General features: G+C 39.8%; 2 protein-coding genes and 4 non-coding genes across 6 annotated transcripts in view; 1 reads left to right on the forward strand and 5 right to left on the reverse strand.

The window, feature by feature from the left end:
* Nucleotides 1-201: 201 nt before the first annotated feature.
* rpl4 (ribosomal protein L4) lies at nt 202-5,332 on the reverse strand. The gene is given in 11 exon segments (XM_020925481.2): nt 202-321; nt 1,443-1,563; nt 1,754-1,837; nt 2,508-2,664; nt 2,911-3,040; nt 3,142-3,266; nt 3,486-3,599; nt 3,602-3,623; nt 3,820-3,926; nt 4,001-4,172; nt 5,237-5,332. Coding segments are annotated over 11 exon segments (1,107 nt in total). The 5' UTR covers nt 5,240-5,332; the 3' UTR covers nt 202-249.
* Nucleotides 1,650-1,716, reverse strand: LOC129409630 (small nucleolar RNA SNORD18). The gene has a single exon (XR_008632486.1). It is a non-coding gene; the product is annotated as a small nucleolar RNA SNORD18 (small nucleolar RNA).
* LOC129409629 (small nucleolar RNA SNORD18) lies at nt 1,915-1,986 on the reverse strand. The gene has a single exon (XR_008632485.1). It is a non-coding gene; the product is annotated as a small nucleolar RNA SNORD18 (small nucleolar RNA).
* LOC129409631 (small nucleolar RNA SNORD16) lies at nt 3,331-3,429 on the reverse strand. The gene has a single exon (XR_008632487.1). It is a non-coding gene; the product is annotated as a small nucleolar RNA SNORD16 (small nucleolar RNA).
* Nucleotides 3,665-3,762, reverse strand: LOC129409632 (small nucleolar RNA SNORD16). The gene has a single exon (XR_008632488.1). It is a non-coding gene; the product is annotated as a small nucleolar RNA SNORD16 (small nucleolar RNA).
* Nucleotides 5,333-6,026: 694 nt separating the features above from the next.
* zwilch (zwilch kinetochore protein) overlaps nt 6,027-18,562 on the forward strand; it is a 20,078-nt gene continuing 7,542 nt past the window's right edge. The window contains exons 1-10 of the mRNA XM_020925491.2: nt 6,027-6,171; nt 6,245-6,284; nt 7,399-7,491; nt 9,129-9,295; nt 12,637-12,830; nt 15,501-15,577; nt 16,839-16,994; nt 17,933-18,004; nt 18,150-18,243; nt 18,328-18,377. Coding sequence (XP_020781150.2) covers nt 6,122-6,171; nt 6,245-6,284; nt 7,399-7,491; nt 9,129-9,295; nt 12,637-12,830; nt 15,501-15,577; nt 16,839-16,994; nt 17,933-18,004; nt 18,150-18,243; nt 18,328-18,377 — 993 coding nt within the window. The 5' untranslated portion in view covers nt 6,027-6,121. The remainder of the gene's footprint in view (nt 6,172-6,244; nt 6,285-7,398; nt 7,492-9,128; nt 9,296-12,636; nt 12,831-15,500; nt 15,578-16,838; nt 16,995-17,932; nt 18,005-18,149; nt 18,244-18,327; nt 18,378-18,562) is intronic.

Here is an 18,562-nt window from a genome sequence, read left to right on the forward strand (position 1 = left end):
TGGCCCCGCCCCGCCCCGCCCCCTCTCCGCGTGTTAAAGGTGCGGTCGTTCTTCGTGTAAAGCCAAGGTGACCCGTCGGCCGGGTTCTGCTCTAAGCCATGTTTTTAAAGATTCATATTTGAAACGACAGATGCTGCTTAAACCTTTGTGCTTGAGATTTTCTCTGAGACTTTGCTTTTGTCAAATAAAGAGTCTAGTGAATAAATCTGAAACCACTTTTATTTTTAGTCTCTGAACCACACGGTAGATTTAAGCCTTGGGTTTGGCTGGAGTTTTCTTCAGGACGCGCTTCTTCTTGGGCTTCAACATCTTTGCCTTGATCTGGAAAGACAAAAATGAGAATCAAAAAAAAAAAAAACCTCATACACCCCTAAACAAAATCAATAAGCAAAGAAAAGGAAAAAAATAGATGCTGTAAAATGGCATCACTGGGAGAATTCTGTCCAAATGTTCAGTCCAATTTCACCCATTTTCCCTGATACTTGAATTCAACAAATTAAAAATGCAAAAGAAAAGGAAAAAAAATTTTGCCTAAAAAATTTGCCCGATTCGGCCGGTTTTACTTCGTTTCACTTTGTACAAACCGTGTGACCTGCAGCATTAGGATTCGTTCACTCGACAGGAGGCGGATACTGTTTTTATTTAACCAATCGCTGCTGTTTGGTCGTGACGTTTGTAATGCGCTGCTAACGGGGTTAAACTGGTAAATTAAGCTTTTCCAAATCCCATAGGAAAAACAATAACGTTTTTCCCCTTGATAAAATTCAAACATTTTTTATTCCGACTTAAATCCTCAATCTCGGGAATTGTTAACACAGAATGTCTGTCTCTTTGCTGATTGGCTGGTACCAGAACTCGCACTTTCAGGGTTTTTAAAAACCGTCTAGTACAGTCATGTCCAAACTATGGCCTGGGGGCCAAATGCAGCCCTCAGACAAATTTTTCTTGGCCCCCAGGCTTCCAGGAGAATTGCCCCAAATTATCGTGCATCAACAAAAAATTTACTTTTTATTCCAAGTTTTTTGAAAATCTACCTCGATAAAGCCAGTATTTAATATTTAGTGTGTAGTTTTGAGGATCTTAGCGTGAATAAAAACTGATGGCTCATTTTAACGTTAAACATGCACATATTTTAATTATTCACTGTACTGAGCTCCAGTCTACGGCCCTTGATCGACCCTCTCTGCTTCATCTGTGTTTAGACATGTGGCCCTTGATGAAAAGTTTGGACACCCCTGGTCTAGTGTTTTCCAATTTCTAATTCCTGACCTAGAGTTTGAGAGAAATTTAAGTGGAAACACAAGGTGGCGCCAGACTGGCTACTAAAAAACTGCCACATGGGGGAAAAAAAAAACAAAACACATTTTTAGCCCAGTCTTAAACACTCGGGATTATATTTGATCTGAACATTGGCGTATGATTGTTCGGGTTGTGGGTCTTACCGCGGGGTCGTGCTTCAGGATGGCGTGACGTCGGGCCGTTTTGGCGTACGGGTTCAGTTTGAGCATTATCCTCAGGTTCTTCAGAGGATTCTTCTTCAGGACTCTGCGACTGATCTTCTTGCTACAAACGGAAAACAAAAAAACAAGAACAATTCTTATTAAACCTGGAAACGCGTTGATGACAGTTTGAGTTTGAAGCAGTGGGCACGACTCAGGACTTCCAGATAATCAGGGTTCAGAAACACGGACCTGAAGTGGGAACTCATCACAGACTCAAACATAGATCCATGTGGAAAAGTGTGGGTTCTTACTTTGGTGCACGAAGAGCTTTCTGGATCTCCTCGCTCTTCAGGATCCTGCTCAGGTCTGTGTTGGTCATCTTGTGCATTGGCAGACTGAAAAACAATGTAAACTCACACATTAGTTTGTACAGAAACAGATTTTAAAGTACAGATCTGAAAACACAAGAACATGACTCAGAACTTCAGGAAATATCACAGTATGTCAAAAACACGGACCATGAAGTGGAAGCTCATCATTGCATGTCTCAGGACGACTCAAACAGGTCTGACTCAACTATGTAAACTTAAAAACACAACTTTACAAATAAAATACATCATAATATCCATCCTACAAGTCAACCAACCTTTCTATACCTTCTACTTAATACATAAATATAAAAAGGACCATATATTTAAGTGACTAAGACTTATTCAATATATGAAAATGAAACATTTTAGGACTCAAGATTTATGTTTATATTTTCTTCTTTCAGCAATAGTGTGGAGATTTTCCATTTTTATGTAATAAGATCAGATTAGAGCTGCAGAGGTGAATAACTCACTTCTGTGTCAATTCTGCTGTTTATTTGTTGGAGCTCAGGGCTTTTTAGGATTCTGTTTTACAAATGTGTTTACTAGAGTTATCTTGCTTTGTGTCAGTAGCTTTAAATATTCTTTAATCGTAGTATTTATCTGAAGTGATATAAACTTGTTATGGACGGGCCGACGCCCCACCAGCCTCCACAGACCGTCTGTCCAGCCCGTTTCTCGCTCGTTCACTCACTTGTAGTCGACCTTGAGGCTGGACGGTTTGCGCCAGGTTCCGTAGAGTTCGTCCAGTTTGCGGAAGGCGCTCTCGGTCCAGATGCAGAAGCGTCCGACGTGACCTCCGGGAGCGATCCTCAGGAGGTTCAGTTTGTTCACGTTCTGCAGAGTGATGCCTGGAGGAAACACACATGAACTTTACTCCACATTCAGTAAGACACAACTACTAAAAAAAAAAAAAAAAAAAAGACTTGAGAGACTTCTTCCTTAGGCAAGTCCTGTGATTGTTCATATGCCTCTTTTTATTGCAATTCAGTCACCGTTTAACAGGTTTAGGGATTAAAAGTACATTTTACTTCAGCCTAAACCCTTCTTCATGATCCTTGTTCTGCTGCAAATCACTGAATAAACTCTTTATTTACCTGGGATATTTCTGAAGGCTTTTGTGACTCCTGCGTCCTGGTTGTAGATGATGCACGGGCCTCTGCGCTGGATACGTCTGCGATTCCTCATCTTACCCTTACCAGCACGCATGCGCTGGGACGCGTACACCTGACAGTACAGAACACACACATCAGTGATAAAGTCCAACACAGAAATACTCAGGTCAACTTTACAAAGCCACACTTAAAATGACAGAGTTAAGCGTTCACCTTTTTGATATCGTTCCAGGCTTTGAGCTTCTTCAGGAGAAGCACAGCCTCCTTTGTTTTCTTGTAACTCTCAACTTTGTCGTCAACCACCAGAGGAACTTCTGGGATCTCCTCGATACGATGTCCTAAAACGTCAACAGTGTTAACCAGAGTTCAATTTACAGACACTGAGCAGCAGGGGGCAGTGTTCGCTCAGACTTAAGGTTCATCAAAAACATGTGACAGTAAAACGACAGCAGGCAACTGTCACTGTTCACAGCCTCAGACGCAAATTACACCATCACTGCAACACTGACCGCGTCTACAACTGTGAAATAAAACAAAAACTGAAGAGACGAGCTCACCTTTGGACATGACAAGTGCTGGGATGGCAGAGGCGGCCAGGGCAGAGCAGATGGCGTAACGCTTCTGGGTGGTGTTGATTCTGCGGTGCCAGCGGCGCCAGGTTTTGGTGGGAGAAACATGCGTCCCCCACGACACATCTGCACCAGAGTTAAGATCACAACAAAAACGACTCCAGACAAGCTCAGAGTTTAGGTTCGTCAGTCGTCTGTGGCGGTTTGTGACAGGAGGCATTCTGTCGCCGGCACAGAGTCAGACGCAAATTACACCATCACAGCCGGTCAGAACATTTACTCTTTACTTTTAGAGACGGGAGATTAAAGTGTGTAAGGATACGTTTCCGAAGGCTCCCTGACCAGAGCGGTGAGTACCTCCTCCTCTCACACGGGGGATACGGGCCACAGCTCTTCCTGTTCCCCAGGACTCGGCGCTGGTCTGGTGACCTGGAAACAAGTGTCAGTCTGAACTGTGAAACAATCACTTTATATAAAAAGTTTCATTTGTCTGCGGGACAAACCTGCGAGCTCGCTGACAGCATAGGGCTGGCGGCTGTTCTTGCGCATGTTGGTGTGCACGAAGTTCACCACATCGGGGCGGATGGGCGCCTTGAACACAGCAGGCATCACAACATTCTTGCCAGAAGATTCTCCTTTCTCGGAATAAACCGAGATCAGGGGTCGAGCACAGGCCTGAAAGAGAAAGTAATTTTATTTATAAGATCTCAGATACAGGAGAATCAAGCACTAAAACCACAGGCTGATGTTCATATTAGTGTAGTTTATTAGTAGTAGTAGTATGTAGTTATCAGTGTTGGGGAGTAACTGATTACATGTACCAAAGTTATGTAATCAGAGTACAAATTCTAACTGTATTCAGTTACAGTTACTGTTTCAGTGAGTGGTAATTGGATTACAGTTACTTTGTTGAAATAAATGGATTACACAGCGGCATCTTCCCGTTTACACATTTTGGGCTGTATCCCGGACACTAAACCAGGACAAAATCAGGATTGAACCAGGACTGAACCCAGGTCTAAACCAGTTCTAAATCAGGATTTAACCAGGACTAAACCATGCTGTGTGACTGTGCCTCCTCCTCTTCTATCAATATTTTTTAAAGACTCTGCCTTTTCATTTTCTTTTATCAGACAAAACATCTTATGTGAAGATTTCCTCGTCTTTGTTTCTCTACAGCAAATCACGTAATCCAAAGTATTCAGATTACATTACTCACTTTAAGTAATTTAATGGATTCCGTTACAAACTACATTTTGGGCTATGTAATCTGTAGGGGAATACATTTTAAAAGTAACCTTCCCAACACTGGTAGTAGTATTATGTAGTAGTATGTAGTTATTAGTGTAGTTTGGTGCAACTTGTGACCGGTGTGTCACGGATCAGGCCCAACACTGCACAGAGCAGAATCTAAACACTACAGGCGCACATCAACACTCACAAATACGCAATTTATACTACGAACAATCAGTCATGTCTTCATGTAGCGAACCCGTTCACAAATAACACCATTAAAGAGTAAAAGTGTGTTCTGTTCTGTTCTGTTTTAACACGTGTCCGGATCCGCTCAGGCTCCGCGTTCAAAATGGCTCCGCGTGTAGATTCCTCCGGGACATTTCTTTAGCTCATAAACTTCACAAAAAGCACCGGACTTGGTCGTTTTGCAAAGCCACGGTTAAATAAGACACTGTAGTACCACCAGACGCTACGCTCGGCCGCTCTTAATGAAAATATCTCACCATTTTGAGGTTAAAGGCTTCGGGCTCGCCGGGACCACGCTCCTCTCGCTATGGCGGCCACAGTGAAAAGGAAGTGCGTACCCCGACCTAAAGACTTTATCCATCCGCCTCCTGCTACACCACTTCCGCCACAAATAATCCTCTCATCTTTTACTTAATTCAACAAAACTCACACTAAATACTAAAACATATGTGGAAAATAAATATAAAATACTGGTTTATGAGGTTAAAATGCCATTTAGATTTGTTAAACCGCTTATGAAGTCAGAAACCTGGGACTATTTTCAGTCCGCTGGCGGAACAAAACGTAGTCCAGTTTAACTTATTTTTATTTATTTTATTTTATTTTTTGTTTCTTAATATTTCTCTCAATTCCTGTTCAGTAAGAGTATATGTAGTTACTCCCGTTCAAAATAATTCTTCCTTTATTTAAAAATTGTAAATAGTAAATAGTAACTGTGTTTAAAATATAAGACATTACATTAATATTGCAGGACTAAACCAGGTCTAAACCAGGACTAAACCGGGACTAAACCGGGACTAAACCAGGTCTAAACCAGGACTGAACCAGGATTATTTTCAGTCCGCTGGCGGAAGAAAACGTAGTCCAGTCTAACTTATTTATTTTTATATTTATTTTTTTGTTTCGTAATATTTTTCTCAATTCCTGTTCATTAAGAGTACATGTAGTTACTCCAGTTATAAATAATTCTTCCTTTATTTAAAAATTGTAAATGTAAATTTTTGACGTTTGACCCGATCACGTGACACGATGACATCAGCGGGAGGGGGCGGAGCGATGCTTTGGGCGCGCGTCTGAAACAAAACTCCGAGTAAAAAAAAAAAAAGTTTATTTACGGAACATTTCTTTTCTCCGGAGCCGCGATGGGATCCAGGACACTGAGCGGTGCACACAGGTTTAGTGACGCGCTCTGGTGAGTCTCCAGTCCGTTACCTTCGTGTCATAAACCGCGTCTTGTAACAGTTTTTCCGTGTGATTTTGTGCAGGTCCGTGAGAGACAAAAACAACTGTCCGTGTCAATACGAGGTGGGTCCTGGTCTAATCTCAGTTTTCTCTCTCATTTTGAACAAGATTTACAATTTACCATCAAATAATCTACAAAATGTGTTCAAAATGAGAGAGAGAAATCATATTTTTTGAGCGAATGGACATGTCAAATGGCCTATTGTTCGAACAAACCGTAAAAGTTTTTGTTTGTGTTTTATTTATGACTTATTACTGTGATTTCAAAGTCATTCGTTACATTACAATATTACTGTGTTTAAAATATAAGACGTTACATTAATATTGCAGGACTGAACCAGGTATAAACCAGGTATAAACCAGGTCTAAACTAGGACTAAACAAGGAATAAACCTGGACTAAACAAGGACTAAACAAGGACTAAACAAGGACTAAACAAGGACTAAACAAGGACTAAACAAGGACTAAACAAGGATTAAACCTGGACTGAACCTGGACTGAACCTGGACTGAACCTGGACTGAACCTGGACTAAACCAGGACTAAACCAGGACTAAACCTGGACTAAACCTGGACTAAACCTGGACTGAACCAGGACTGAACCTGGACTGAACCTGGACTGAACCTGGACTGAACCAGGACTGAACCAGGTCTGAACCAGGACTGAACCAGGACTAATCTTGGACTAGAACTTGGACTCTAGTTCCACCCCTGAGAGAACCCTGAGCCCGTGGAGTTCTATGTTGGTCCTTTCGCTCGTGGTCACCTGACGGTCTACACGGGCTCGTCTCCGGTGTTTCACCGCTGCTGATGTCACTGTGAATTTAGCGAATTTGTAAGAAGAAAAATGAAAAAACCACCACTTCAATCCAGGTTAAAAATATAAAATGTCTGAAAAATTCAAAAGAAAAGCTCACTGTGTTTGATTAGAAAAGGAAGGTGGGATTAAATAAGTTTTCTTCTTCCCGCTCCTTCTTGGGTCAATTTTTTATTCTTATATAAATTTTTTTGTTGTTGTTATTTCTGCTGTGATTTCATTAATGTTATGAGTTCTATTGTAAAAGAAAGTACATTTCTTACCTGCAGGAAAAAAAAAAAACATAAATAAAAAAAATAAATAAATTGCAGTTTTGTTTCAGTTTTTGTGCATGAATCATGTTTCTGTGGATCTTTTTCAGGAGGACATACAGATTACAAACGTGAACGGAGAAGAAATCCCTCTGATAAACCTGATCACCAATAACCAGCACGTCTACGTCTGCGACAGAACGGTCTGTTTCAGGGACTTGGTTTAGAAAGCTCCAGACTTTGAAATCTCTACTTCTATATATTTGCTTAAAGAGCTTTTATTCTTTTTATTCTGCTATTTTCTGCTCCGTTCTAATGTGGTTTCCTGGTCACACACAGACAAACTGGAGATGTGTTTTGTTTCATTTACAAGTTCTGTCAAACTGAAAACACTCTGTTCCACCTTGTGATGTCATCATGTGGTGTGTTTTTAAACTCCACACACCTTCACTAAAATCGTTTGGATCATTTCAGTCCTGGAGTCGTCGATCTCGACTAAACTGAAGGGAAAAGGAGCTGAGAACTTCATGACATCATGAGGTGGAACAGAGTGTTTGGAGCTTGTAGACAGACTCATAAAAAGTTACTCAAACCTGTGAATAAACAAACACAACTCCAGCTCTGAGTGTGACGAGGAACAATTAAGAACAAAAATAAAATGTGAAATCAGTTTATTTCAATTTTCCGTTTCCAGATTTCGACCTCGATTTTAATAATAAAGTTTATTTAAAATCACACCAATCACAAAACAGTCTCGTGTTTATTTTAATATTGATATCTGATTCTCTGGTTTATTTGAAGTTTTTCTGCTGAAGGACAAACCTGAAAAATCGTTGCTGTTTCTTCTTTTACAGCAACACTTTTATTTTATCGCCTTAGATCAGAAGAGTCAAACTCAAACTGACAGAGGCCAAAATTTAAAACTGGGACTAAGTCATGGGCCAAACTAAATATTTGCTAAAATTTCAACATCCTCCCGATCTGTAACAGCGAGCAGCTTTAATACACGTTTGATTTGATCTCATAGGCCAAATATAAATATATCACGGGCCAGATTTGGTCCAGGGCCTGAGTTTAACATGTTTGTCCTAGAAAGTGACTGTTGATCCATGAAGAGAAACAGAAGCAGAGATAAACTTTGTTCAGTCGACTCCACAGAACTAAAATAAAAATAGTTTTTATTATAGTTCTATGTTCACTCTGATTTCACAGGCGACGCTGAAAAGAAAAACTTCAAATAATCCAGAGAGAATCAAATATCAACATTAAAATAAACACGAGACTCTTTGATTGGTGTTTTTTAAAATAAACTTTAAATTAAATATTGGAAACAGGTCTTTTTGTTTGACACTAAAACTTAATAATGAAATAACAAACTGATTTCCCATTTTATTGTTTTTCAAATGAAACACAGACTGAGCTGGATCTGTGTACTTTGAGGCTCAGTATTTATTTTCTTTGCCTTAACGGGGAGGGTTTTTTTTTGGTTTTCTTATAATATGATCAGATTTGAGCTGTACGGGGGAGAATACATCACTTCTATGGCTAATTCTTGCTTCACTCTGTTGTTTATCTGTGGCAGCTCAGGCTTTTGAATGAAATTGTCAGTTTAAAATGTGTTTACTGGGATTTTTGTGTTTTTTGTTTTAGTGTCATAAAGTTAAATATTGGAAATCGAGGTTGAAATCTGTTTTTTTGTTTGACACTAAAACAGAAAAATGAAATAAGTTAAAATAATGAGTTAAAATTCAAAAGAACAAACGGCACACAGACCTTTTGACTTTTGTAACTACATTATTATTCAGTTAATTCATTGTAATTTATTCTGTTTTTCATTTAGATTCCCAAAACTGACTGTAAATCCGAGCCACAGGAAACGGCAGAAACGTCAAACTGCTCAGAGAACGGTGTCAATGATGAGGATGATGAGGAGGCTGAAGTTGGACGGGACGTGAGTTTTCTGAAATCTGACCCAGGACCAGAGCCGCTCAGTGTGAACCAGGCCAGGTGAGTGACACGGATCAACACCTCAGAGAGTAAAAAAGAGGAAAATAGTAACGAGGGATGGACTTTTGGGAAGTTTAGGCTCAGAGATGACACCAGTTTTTCAGTTTGTTTCAGTCACAACAGACAGAAAGAGACTGGAAAAGCATTTGGGGCCAAGTTTTTCTAGTTTTTAGGTTATTTCTTGCTTTATATACGTGCAAAGATACACAAAATTTAAAGGTTGTATAGAGGATTTTCCAAGGAACGAGAAATCCAGCGACTGTTTGTCCTTTTTCAAATGTTGCGCATGCGTGAAACCACCCCCCCTCCCCCACAGCTCCTACGGAGAAACACCTCCTCCCGCCTCCTCTTTACGCCACAAACAGGTTTGTTTACAGCCGCTGCACATGACTTGTAAACAACTAACTACAGTGTTGGTTAGACAAGATGGAGAGGTGAGGAGCGGGGGGAGGGGGGGCGCGGACATTTCGTGCACGGACGAGAAGTGAGGAGCAGGGAGAGGGGAGAGGAGCGGTGCGCAGAGATTCTGTGCCCGGAGAAGTGAGGAGCAGGGGGAAGAGTGGATCGGGCAGCGAGGACAGGAGCAGGAAAGGGGAGCAGAGAAGGTTGCGCGGAGATTCAGTGCGAATGAACTAACTACAACACGCAGCAGCAAGTGGACTCTTTCTTTGCCTTGAAAATTACGTTTTCAGACACAGGATATCACATTCGTGTCCTGAAAAACGTTTGTCTCGCTCTTGGAAATAAAGTACGTTTTCATAATAAGCAGAAGTTTCCTGTCCAGGAGTAATTTGTGGACCAGTGGTTCAGTCTTTAGACCCTTCGTCTGCTTCAGTCGCGCCATCGCTGGAATGAATCTCCAAGAATCACCTTAGTTTGTCTTCTTCTTTCACCTCAAAAACGGACTTTCTTTTGCGGCGAACTGCTCCTGGATTCTTGTCGCTATTGCAACAAACTTTGTGCGAACTGCGAGGAAGATATAGGTCAAAAAAAGCCGCTAAGAACTGTTGCGTTGGTGGAGTAAACAGCGTCTGTGTCGTACGTAAACCACGTACCGGCGGCGCAGACAAGTCAGTTACACTAGAAACGTAGGGAGTTTGATTGACAGCCTGTCAGCTCACAGATAACGAGGCAGTGTCGTTATCTACTGGCAAATGTTTAGCCCCACCACGTCCAGAGTTGATGAATTTTTATTCTCTTTTTTTTGGTCATCATAATTACAAGGCGACTGCATCTATAATCTATCACTGACAATTTGAAACAAAAAAAATCCTCCATACAACCTTTAAAGCTCCATTGTGTCATTTTTCAGATGCTGTTCTCTGTGGAAATGTTTCTGCTCGGTCTAGAACGTTTCACACTGGGGTATTTAGATCTGTAATGATAACAGATTTTCCTGGACGAGTATTTGACAAAGAAATTATAGCGAAAAAATTATAATATTGAGTTTTTGAGACAAATTTCTGCTAATATTATGAATAAAAAAATGCAAATGCGTCCTTTCAAAGATCAATAAACTTTACTTTCTGAAGAACATTTAACACAAGAGCTGTAAGAAAAAGTGGGAGCAGGTGCAAAAATGTAGTTTAGTTTATTTATTCATTTTGCAGCAAAACAAAAAGAACCAAATCACAGACTCCAGCCTCGTGGATCAAGAGTGAAAGAGTTTAATCTGAAATAAAAGTTTTTCAAACACAAACTCTGTAAAACAACGACAGAATTCAAGAAAGAAAAACTGCGTCTGAACAGAAAGTTTGAGTTTGTAATTTTACTCATGACTCACTGTAAATATAAGAGACAAAATATTAATTAAAACAAACTAAATTTAAAAAATCATTCATTCATTCCAGAGCTCGAGATCTTTAAAACAGAACATTTTATTCTCTTTTTGAAGATTCTACAGTGTTAGACTTTTTTAAATCATCACTCAGGTCGTTCCACAAACTCGCCTCCAACACAAACACTTTTATTATGATGACATTTTTCTTTTTGTTTTTAGTAATAATGTTAACGAAGGCACAAAAGTTTATCGTTTATGATCAAACTAAATAAAAGATGATATTAAAGGAAATAATAAAGAAAAGCCTGTGTTGGGTTTGTCCATGAGAGGGACGGGTTTTCTCTGTGTGACTCACCTTCATAATGATCTGACTTCTGTTTCAGTCACTTTAAATGTGGAAAAATGGGAGGGTGCAGGTGCACGTTTGATTTTAAATGGACGGATGTACCAACTGCAAACACAAAACTTCACTTTGATGCACAACAGTTTAGTTTCCTTTTTCATACAAACTCTGCACTGGATTTGATGTGTTTTTAATGTCGTCGTTGTTCTTGATTCTTTAATTTCTTTGTCGAGACTCTGGGTGTGTAAAAATATCACAATATCGATATATCGTATTGTTTAATGTGATACAGTATCGATATCGTGCTCTGCTGTAGTGATTTATCACCAACAGGATTTTTGGTTTATTTGACTAAATGATTTAGTTCCAGCTCCAGTTTTGTTGTTTGTTCAGAGGAAGGAAACTCGTTTATGCGACACATTTGACATTTTCACTGTTTTGAGGATTTAAATGTGTTTCATTTGAACTTGGCACAAGAAGTTTAGTAGATTATTTATTGAACCGTATCAAATCCATTTGAAATATATCATATCGAATCAAATGGCTGTATCATATCGGCAGCTTCTTAATGACACCGGCCCCAGTCGAGACTCGTCCATAAATTCAACTCTTTTCACAGCGACGCTTCGCTCCAGAACCTCGGCTCTGAGTCTGGGATTTTTAAACATGTCGCTTCCTTTTAAATCACAAAATTTAAATAGTTATTTGTTCTCGTCTCAAACAGACTTTGAATATTTACAGATGACACTCGGCACTTTGATTTATACACGACTTTGGGGAGACTTAAATCGACAATAACAAACATTTTCAACACTTTAAGTTTCACAGATACTGAGCTGAATGTCTCACTGTAACAATGATGATGATGATGATGTTGGTGATGATTCTCAAGGATCTTTTCTGTAAAATAAATAACAGTTGTAGGTGAATTTTACATGTGACCCCCAAATTTCCAAACAGTCCATCAGATCTGGAGCATTTCTAGAGTTAAACAAAGTTAATAAAGCTGAACTATTTAGGGAGAATTTTACTTTAAGCAGAACAGGAGTCGCTTTGGAAATTTTGTCTTTAGTGTCGTTTATCTGAGACAAACTCCAGATTCATGTGTTTTCAAAAGTAAAAATAAACTAAACATAAGCGTTCATGTTTTAATACTAATCTCAAATACTGTTTTTGTGTGTTTTTTTGTGTGTTTTGTGTGTTTTTGTGTGTTTGTAGACAGCTGCTCTCCTTCTACGTCCTGGCTCAGAACCCCGGTGTGGCGTTGGCGTTGGCGGGCGATCGTTCCCTGGCGCCGCTCTGGATTCGCTGTGACTCGCGTGACCCCGCGGGCACCGCTTGGCTCGGGGCCGAGGCGATCGGGACGGGGAGCAAAGTCACAGGAGCCAAACTTTACTCTGTCACCTGCAAAGGTACATGCAAAAACTAAAGCCGCACTGTGTCGCTTTTCTGACGGAGAGTTCGTCAAACGCTTTTCTCTGTGGAAACGTCTTTACTTCAAATCTAATCCAGTTCAGTCCGACTTTATTTGTAGAACACAAGACAGTTTACAAAGTGTTTTACAGAATCATGTTCCAACTACAAAGAAACTAATAGAATCAATAAATAAAATAATAATAATAAAAGCAATGAACAAAAATAAAATCAATACATAAAAGCAGTACTAAAAACAAAATAAAGTTGATAAGTTATTGGTCGGTCTTGAACTGTTCTGTATTTTGTCCTGTAACGAGAACAGATTTTCCTGGACGATTAATTAATAATAATGCATCAGTTTTATAAAGAGCTTTTTGGAAACTCAGAGATGTTTTACAGAACATTATTCAGTATTATTCCCTCACTCCAGACCCAGTGGTGTAAACTACTACTGTAGCCACAGCTGCCCTGGGACAGACTGACGGAAGGAGGCTGCCAATCTGCGCCATCGGCCCCTCCCACCACCACCAACACACACACACACACACCACTGTCACACTAGGCAATGTGCGTGAAGTGTCTTGCCAAAGGACACAACAACAGTTTTTGCTCTGGCGCCTCCTGTGGCTCCTGATTTTCCCAGAGTCTCATCCAAGTCCAGACCAGGACCCAGACCAGGTCCTGCTGAGCCTCTGAGATCTGACAGGATCAGACTTTGACAAACGTATTGACCAAGAAATGATTGTGATAAAAAATAATATTGACATTTTTAGATCATTTTCAACTAATATAATAACAGTGGAATAAAAATGCAAACACATCCTTTCAAAGATCAATAAACTTTACTTTCTAAAGAACATTTAACACAAGAACTGACAAACAAAAACAACAGACCTAAATAGGGCTGGTATCATTAAGGAGTTGCCGATACGATACATGTCTCGATACAGTGAACTTTCTATTCGATATGATATATTTCAAATTGATTCGATACGGTTCAATAAAAAATAAAGGCTAAATCATGGCTGTGATACTAAAAGTCTTTGTTAAATCACTTCTTGTGCAAAGTTAAAATGAAACACAAACATTTTAATCATCAAAACAGTAAAAATATCAAATGTGTCGCATAAATGAGTTTCCGTTCACTAAACAAGCAACAAAACTGCAGCTCTGTAACTAAATAATTTAGTAAAACACACCGAAAAATACTCTTGGTGAAATATCGATACAGTATCCCACGATATCGATACTGTATCATCAAATTAAACGATACGATATATCAATATTCCGATATTTTTGCACACCCCTAGACCTAAAGAAAACGACTCGCAGAAGATCAGCCTCATGTCACAGACCGAACATATAAATCATAGAATAAAAGAATAAAATCTGGAAGATGAATTCAAGATGACGTGTTGTTTTCAGGGGCCTGTGCTCAGTGGTTCATGGGCTCCAAAAAAAAAAGTTCACTTCTGCATTTACTTCGGCGAGCTCCTCCCACCCGTGTGACGCCTGTGACGTGCACGACTTGAAGTGTTTGGACCAATCAGAGCGAGAGCTGCTGGAGGCTCAGTCCGACAAAGATCACTTCAGGAGCCACAAGGATTTAAACATTTTAAATAGTTTATGTTGTGAAAATAGAAAAGAATCTTTGTGAAGCCCTGAAGAACACGGACAGGTTCAATTCCCAAAATGCTTTGCGTCTGTGGGAGAATCTGTCTGGGCCCAAACTCCCCGAGCTGCAGAACCTGGAACAGCGAGACGTGAAAGAGGGAAAGTGCCTTATCCAATTATTCTTATAGATCCATGATATAAATGGACAGATCTAACACACTGGGCACCGTGTTCCAAACAGGAAGTTCTCCAGGAGGCTCTTCTGGCTCCTTCTGACTCTGGCTCCCTTTGACTTCCATTAGAACATTGTGGCTCTTCTCTGGACCTGCCGCTGTGAGACTTGGCGTTTTGGTCTTAACTCAGTCAGGCTCAAATTAAATTTTAGTAACAGGAAAAAATCTGATATTTGGGGAAAATGATCACATGAGGTAATAATATTACAATCCTGACTTTTTTTGTTTTGAGACAGACCTTCACATGCAGTGTGTCTGGGATGTTTCAGATTTGCAGCATTGGTCTGTTGTGGTAAATTAACACTGAAGACTGAAAATGATATGAACACAAACTTTATGTGTAAACCACTTTTCATAACAATGAAAACAAAAGCAGAGTGTAACAGTTTTACAGTGACAGAACAACATCACTTTTTTGTGTGGTTCTCCAAGAAACAATTTTTATGAACAAAAGTACTTTACACTTCTGGTTTGTGTGGAGTCGTTCTTGCACAGTCTGTATCGTCCACGTTTATCAGCCTGGACGGGAGAAAAGGCTCCGGAGTAAAAAAGCTCATAAAATCTGGATGTGGAGGAAGTAGGTCATTGGCATTTAGCTGCTGCAAATCTGCAACGTCTGTCTGGAGATGGTTAAATGTTTGTATTAACCCAGGACACATGATCCTGTTTCACTATTTTGTCTGTCAAAAAAAGTCCTATTAATAATCCAGAACCTGGTTCCAGAGTCGCTCCTGTGATTTTACTTTTTAAACACGTCTCATCACTGATCTAAACACAAAACTCAGAGAAATAAAAATGATGTTCTGTGTGTGTTTCCAGGCGCTGCAGCGGACAAATCTCTGATGACGTTAGACGAAGTGAAACAGGAGCACAGGAAGAAGCACCACCCCACTTCAGTGAGAGAAATATTTATATTATTATTCAAGAATTATTATGAATCAGGCTGTTCTCTGTTCTGCTGCGGTTTCCTCGTCACACAGACCAACTGGAGTCGTGTTTTGTTTTGTTTCATTCACATGTTTAACACACAAACCTGCACATTTAACACAAACTCTTTTCTCAAACAGGAAGTGCTCCACTGTGTTTTTAAACCCCACACACCTTCACTAGAAACATCTGGATCAATTTTAATCCTGGAGTTGGTAATTTACACTGAACTAAAGGCAAAAGGAGCTGAGAACTGAAAACTACCACTTTATTTTATTTTTTAATATAATTTTTGTCACTTTGAAGGCAACAAATACCCGGCACATTAATAACAAACAGACATAAGACATGACAAAATATAAAAAACAACAGAAAAAAAAAAGAAAGCACAACAAACAACAAAAGAACAATAAATAAATCTAAAGTGTGTGTGTTTACATTTTTCGAGTTGTCAAATCAGATTTGCATTTACATATTTTCTGTTCCCTTATATCTTTTGTTTCTGTTTATTCATCTTTATTAAACGCACTTACACATACAGGACGTTACACAAGAGGAAACATACACACACATACAGTTTGGACATTTTTCTTTTCAGATAACAGTAGATTTTTCTATTTTACTGCTTTGTCCTAAAGAGGTTTTGCCAAAGTTCCTGGAACAGAGAGTTTGGAGCTTTGGAGATGTAGACACAGGGATCCCAGGGTCATGGAAATCCTGGGAAAGTCCTGGAATTTTAGTGTCTCTCTCCCTCAGCTCCATCGTTCTGTTCAGTTTTCATGAGTCTGTTCTGATTATTTGTGAACGTCTTTTGTTTAAAAGAGACGACAAAAAATAAAAAAAATAAACGCACTGACAGGATTTAGAATGTTCAAAACTATAATCCCAAACCATAAGGTGAGAGGAAAGAGTTAAACATTTCAGATTTACACTAAAAGTCTGAACAATTCTACACATGTAGGAGCTGGAAAGTCATGGAAAATTCACTTCAGGTCATGAAAAACTCATGGAAAAATGTTGAAATGTTGTCAGTGAAAAAGATCGAGAGCTCTGTGGACAGACGAGTGACTCAGACATGTGAATGAAACAAACATAACTCCAGCTCTGTTTTTGAAAAGGGAACATTAGAACATTAGAACATTAGAACATTAGAACATTAGAACTTGACTTAAACCTCACAGATTCAGTTTTGTGTTTGTTGAATCTTTCTGTTTCTGTTTTCTGTTTCAGATGACGCTCAAAGGCTCTGCCACATATAACCTGTTTGGCTCCACGGTTGTTGAAAACACGATCATCGAGTCTCAGAGCAGCGTCACGGTCGACTTCAGGTGGACCGACGTGGGGAGAGTCCTGGAAACGCCGCCCTCCTCCTCCACGGCCACACTGGTGCGAGAAAAAGAAAAAGAAATGCTTGTGAAAACAAAACCGTTGTCTTTTCTGGAGTATTTTATGCTCAGCTACCGCCAAACATGCACAGATTTCTTAGTCTGATTCCTGAGCTGGTTTCACTTGGTGGAAACCGTGTGACCTGCAGCATTAGGATTCGTTCACTCGACAGTACACGGGGACTTTTTTTATTGAACCAATCGCTGCTGTTTGGTCGTGACGTTTGTAAAGCTCCAAATCCTGTAGGAAGAAGAACAATAACGTCTTTCCCCGAGATCAAATTCACCAAACATTCTCTTTGTTCTGACTTTAAATCCTCGATCTCGGGAATCGTCGCCAACACAGAATGTCTGTCTCTTCTCTGATTGGCTGGAGCCTGAACTCACACTTCTGGGGTTTTTGTAAATCGTCTCGTGTTTTCTGATTTCTGACTTAGAGCTGGAGAGAAATGAAACTGAGCGGAGGCACTAGGAAGCGCCAACCTGGCTACGGTTTTCTATCCTAAGCACACAAATATTTCTGAAAGCTTTCGTACTCCATAGTTTTATTCCAGATTTAAAAACTCCACCTGCAAAATTCTTGACGAGCTACAGGAAAGACGACACAGGCTTTGAGGCTTTGAGCGCAACTAATTCAACTGAATGTTAGACTTTAATCTGAACTTTATTTCATTTATTCCATCTTTTAATGTAAAATCAAACTCCTTAACAGGACCATGAACGCTCGAACTGATCACAGGAAAATGAAAATGTCTCTTGAGTTTTCAAATGATCTTAAAACAAAGTATGAAGTAAAAAGTAAAACAATTCAACCATAAAATCATATTATACCAGTTTATTCTACTTTTTTACAATTGACAGGAGTGCATGACTTTTAGATTTTCAGATTTATTTGAACTCAGTGTCTGAAAATGATTCTTTATTTTATTTTCTGTGCAGAACATCAAAGTTTCCAGTGGAGACATGAGGAGCCCCATGTTTGAGATGTTCAGGGAGCTGGAGTTTCTTCAGGTGTAAAAAAAAAAACACGAAAGTCACACATCCTCCATGTCAATAAGTGATTTTTTAAATGCTCTGCTCGTGTGTTTTTTGGTTCATGAGCAGAACTTGGTTGTAATTTTAACTTTTGATTCTAAATGTGTTGTTCTTTGTGAAGAGTCTTGCAGACGGTTTAAGGACTGGAGAGATCGAGTGGCTGGAGCCTCGAGAAACGACGTCTGCAGTCGACATGACCAAGTCCTACCTGGAAGGTGTTTTAAATTGTGTCATAATTCTGTTTTATTCACATTATTACCTGGAAACTGATGTTAACTCTGTGCATGTGTTTCATTCAGAGCTTCAGAATTCAGCAAAAACCCAAGACCAGAGCGTGAAACCGGCACAGGTACGAGTCACACCACAAAAACACGACGGTAAATCGGGAGAAACGTCACATCACTTCACACTCATCACTCAAATGGACCTGAAAAACCCCCGGGAGGCGCTCACCTGGAGGGACCCTGTCTCTGGGAACAGCCCGGGGTCCCACTGGAGGAGCTGGAGGAAGTGTCTGGGGTGAGGGGAGTCTGG

Source organism: Boleophthalmus pectinirostris, unplaced genomic scaffold (genome assembly GCF_026225935.1).
Source record: "Boleophthalmus pectinirostris isolate CB_2022bp ecotype Guang Dong unplaced genomic scaffold, ASM2622593v1 HiC_scaffold_2, whole genome shotgun sequence".
NCBI lineage: Eukaryota > Metazoa > Chordata > Actinopteri > Gobiiformes > Gobiidae > Boleophthalmus > Boleophthalmus pectinirostris.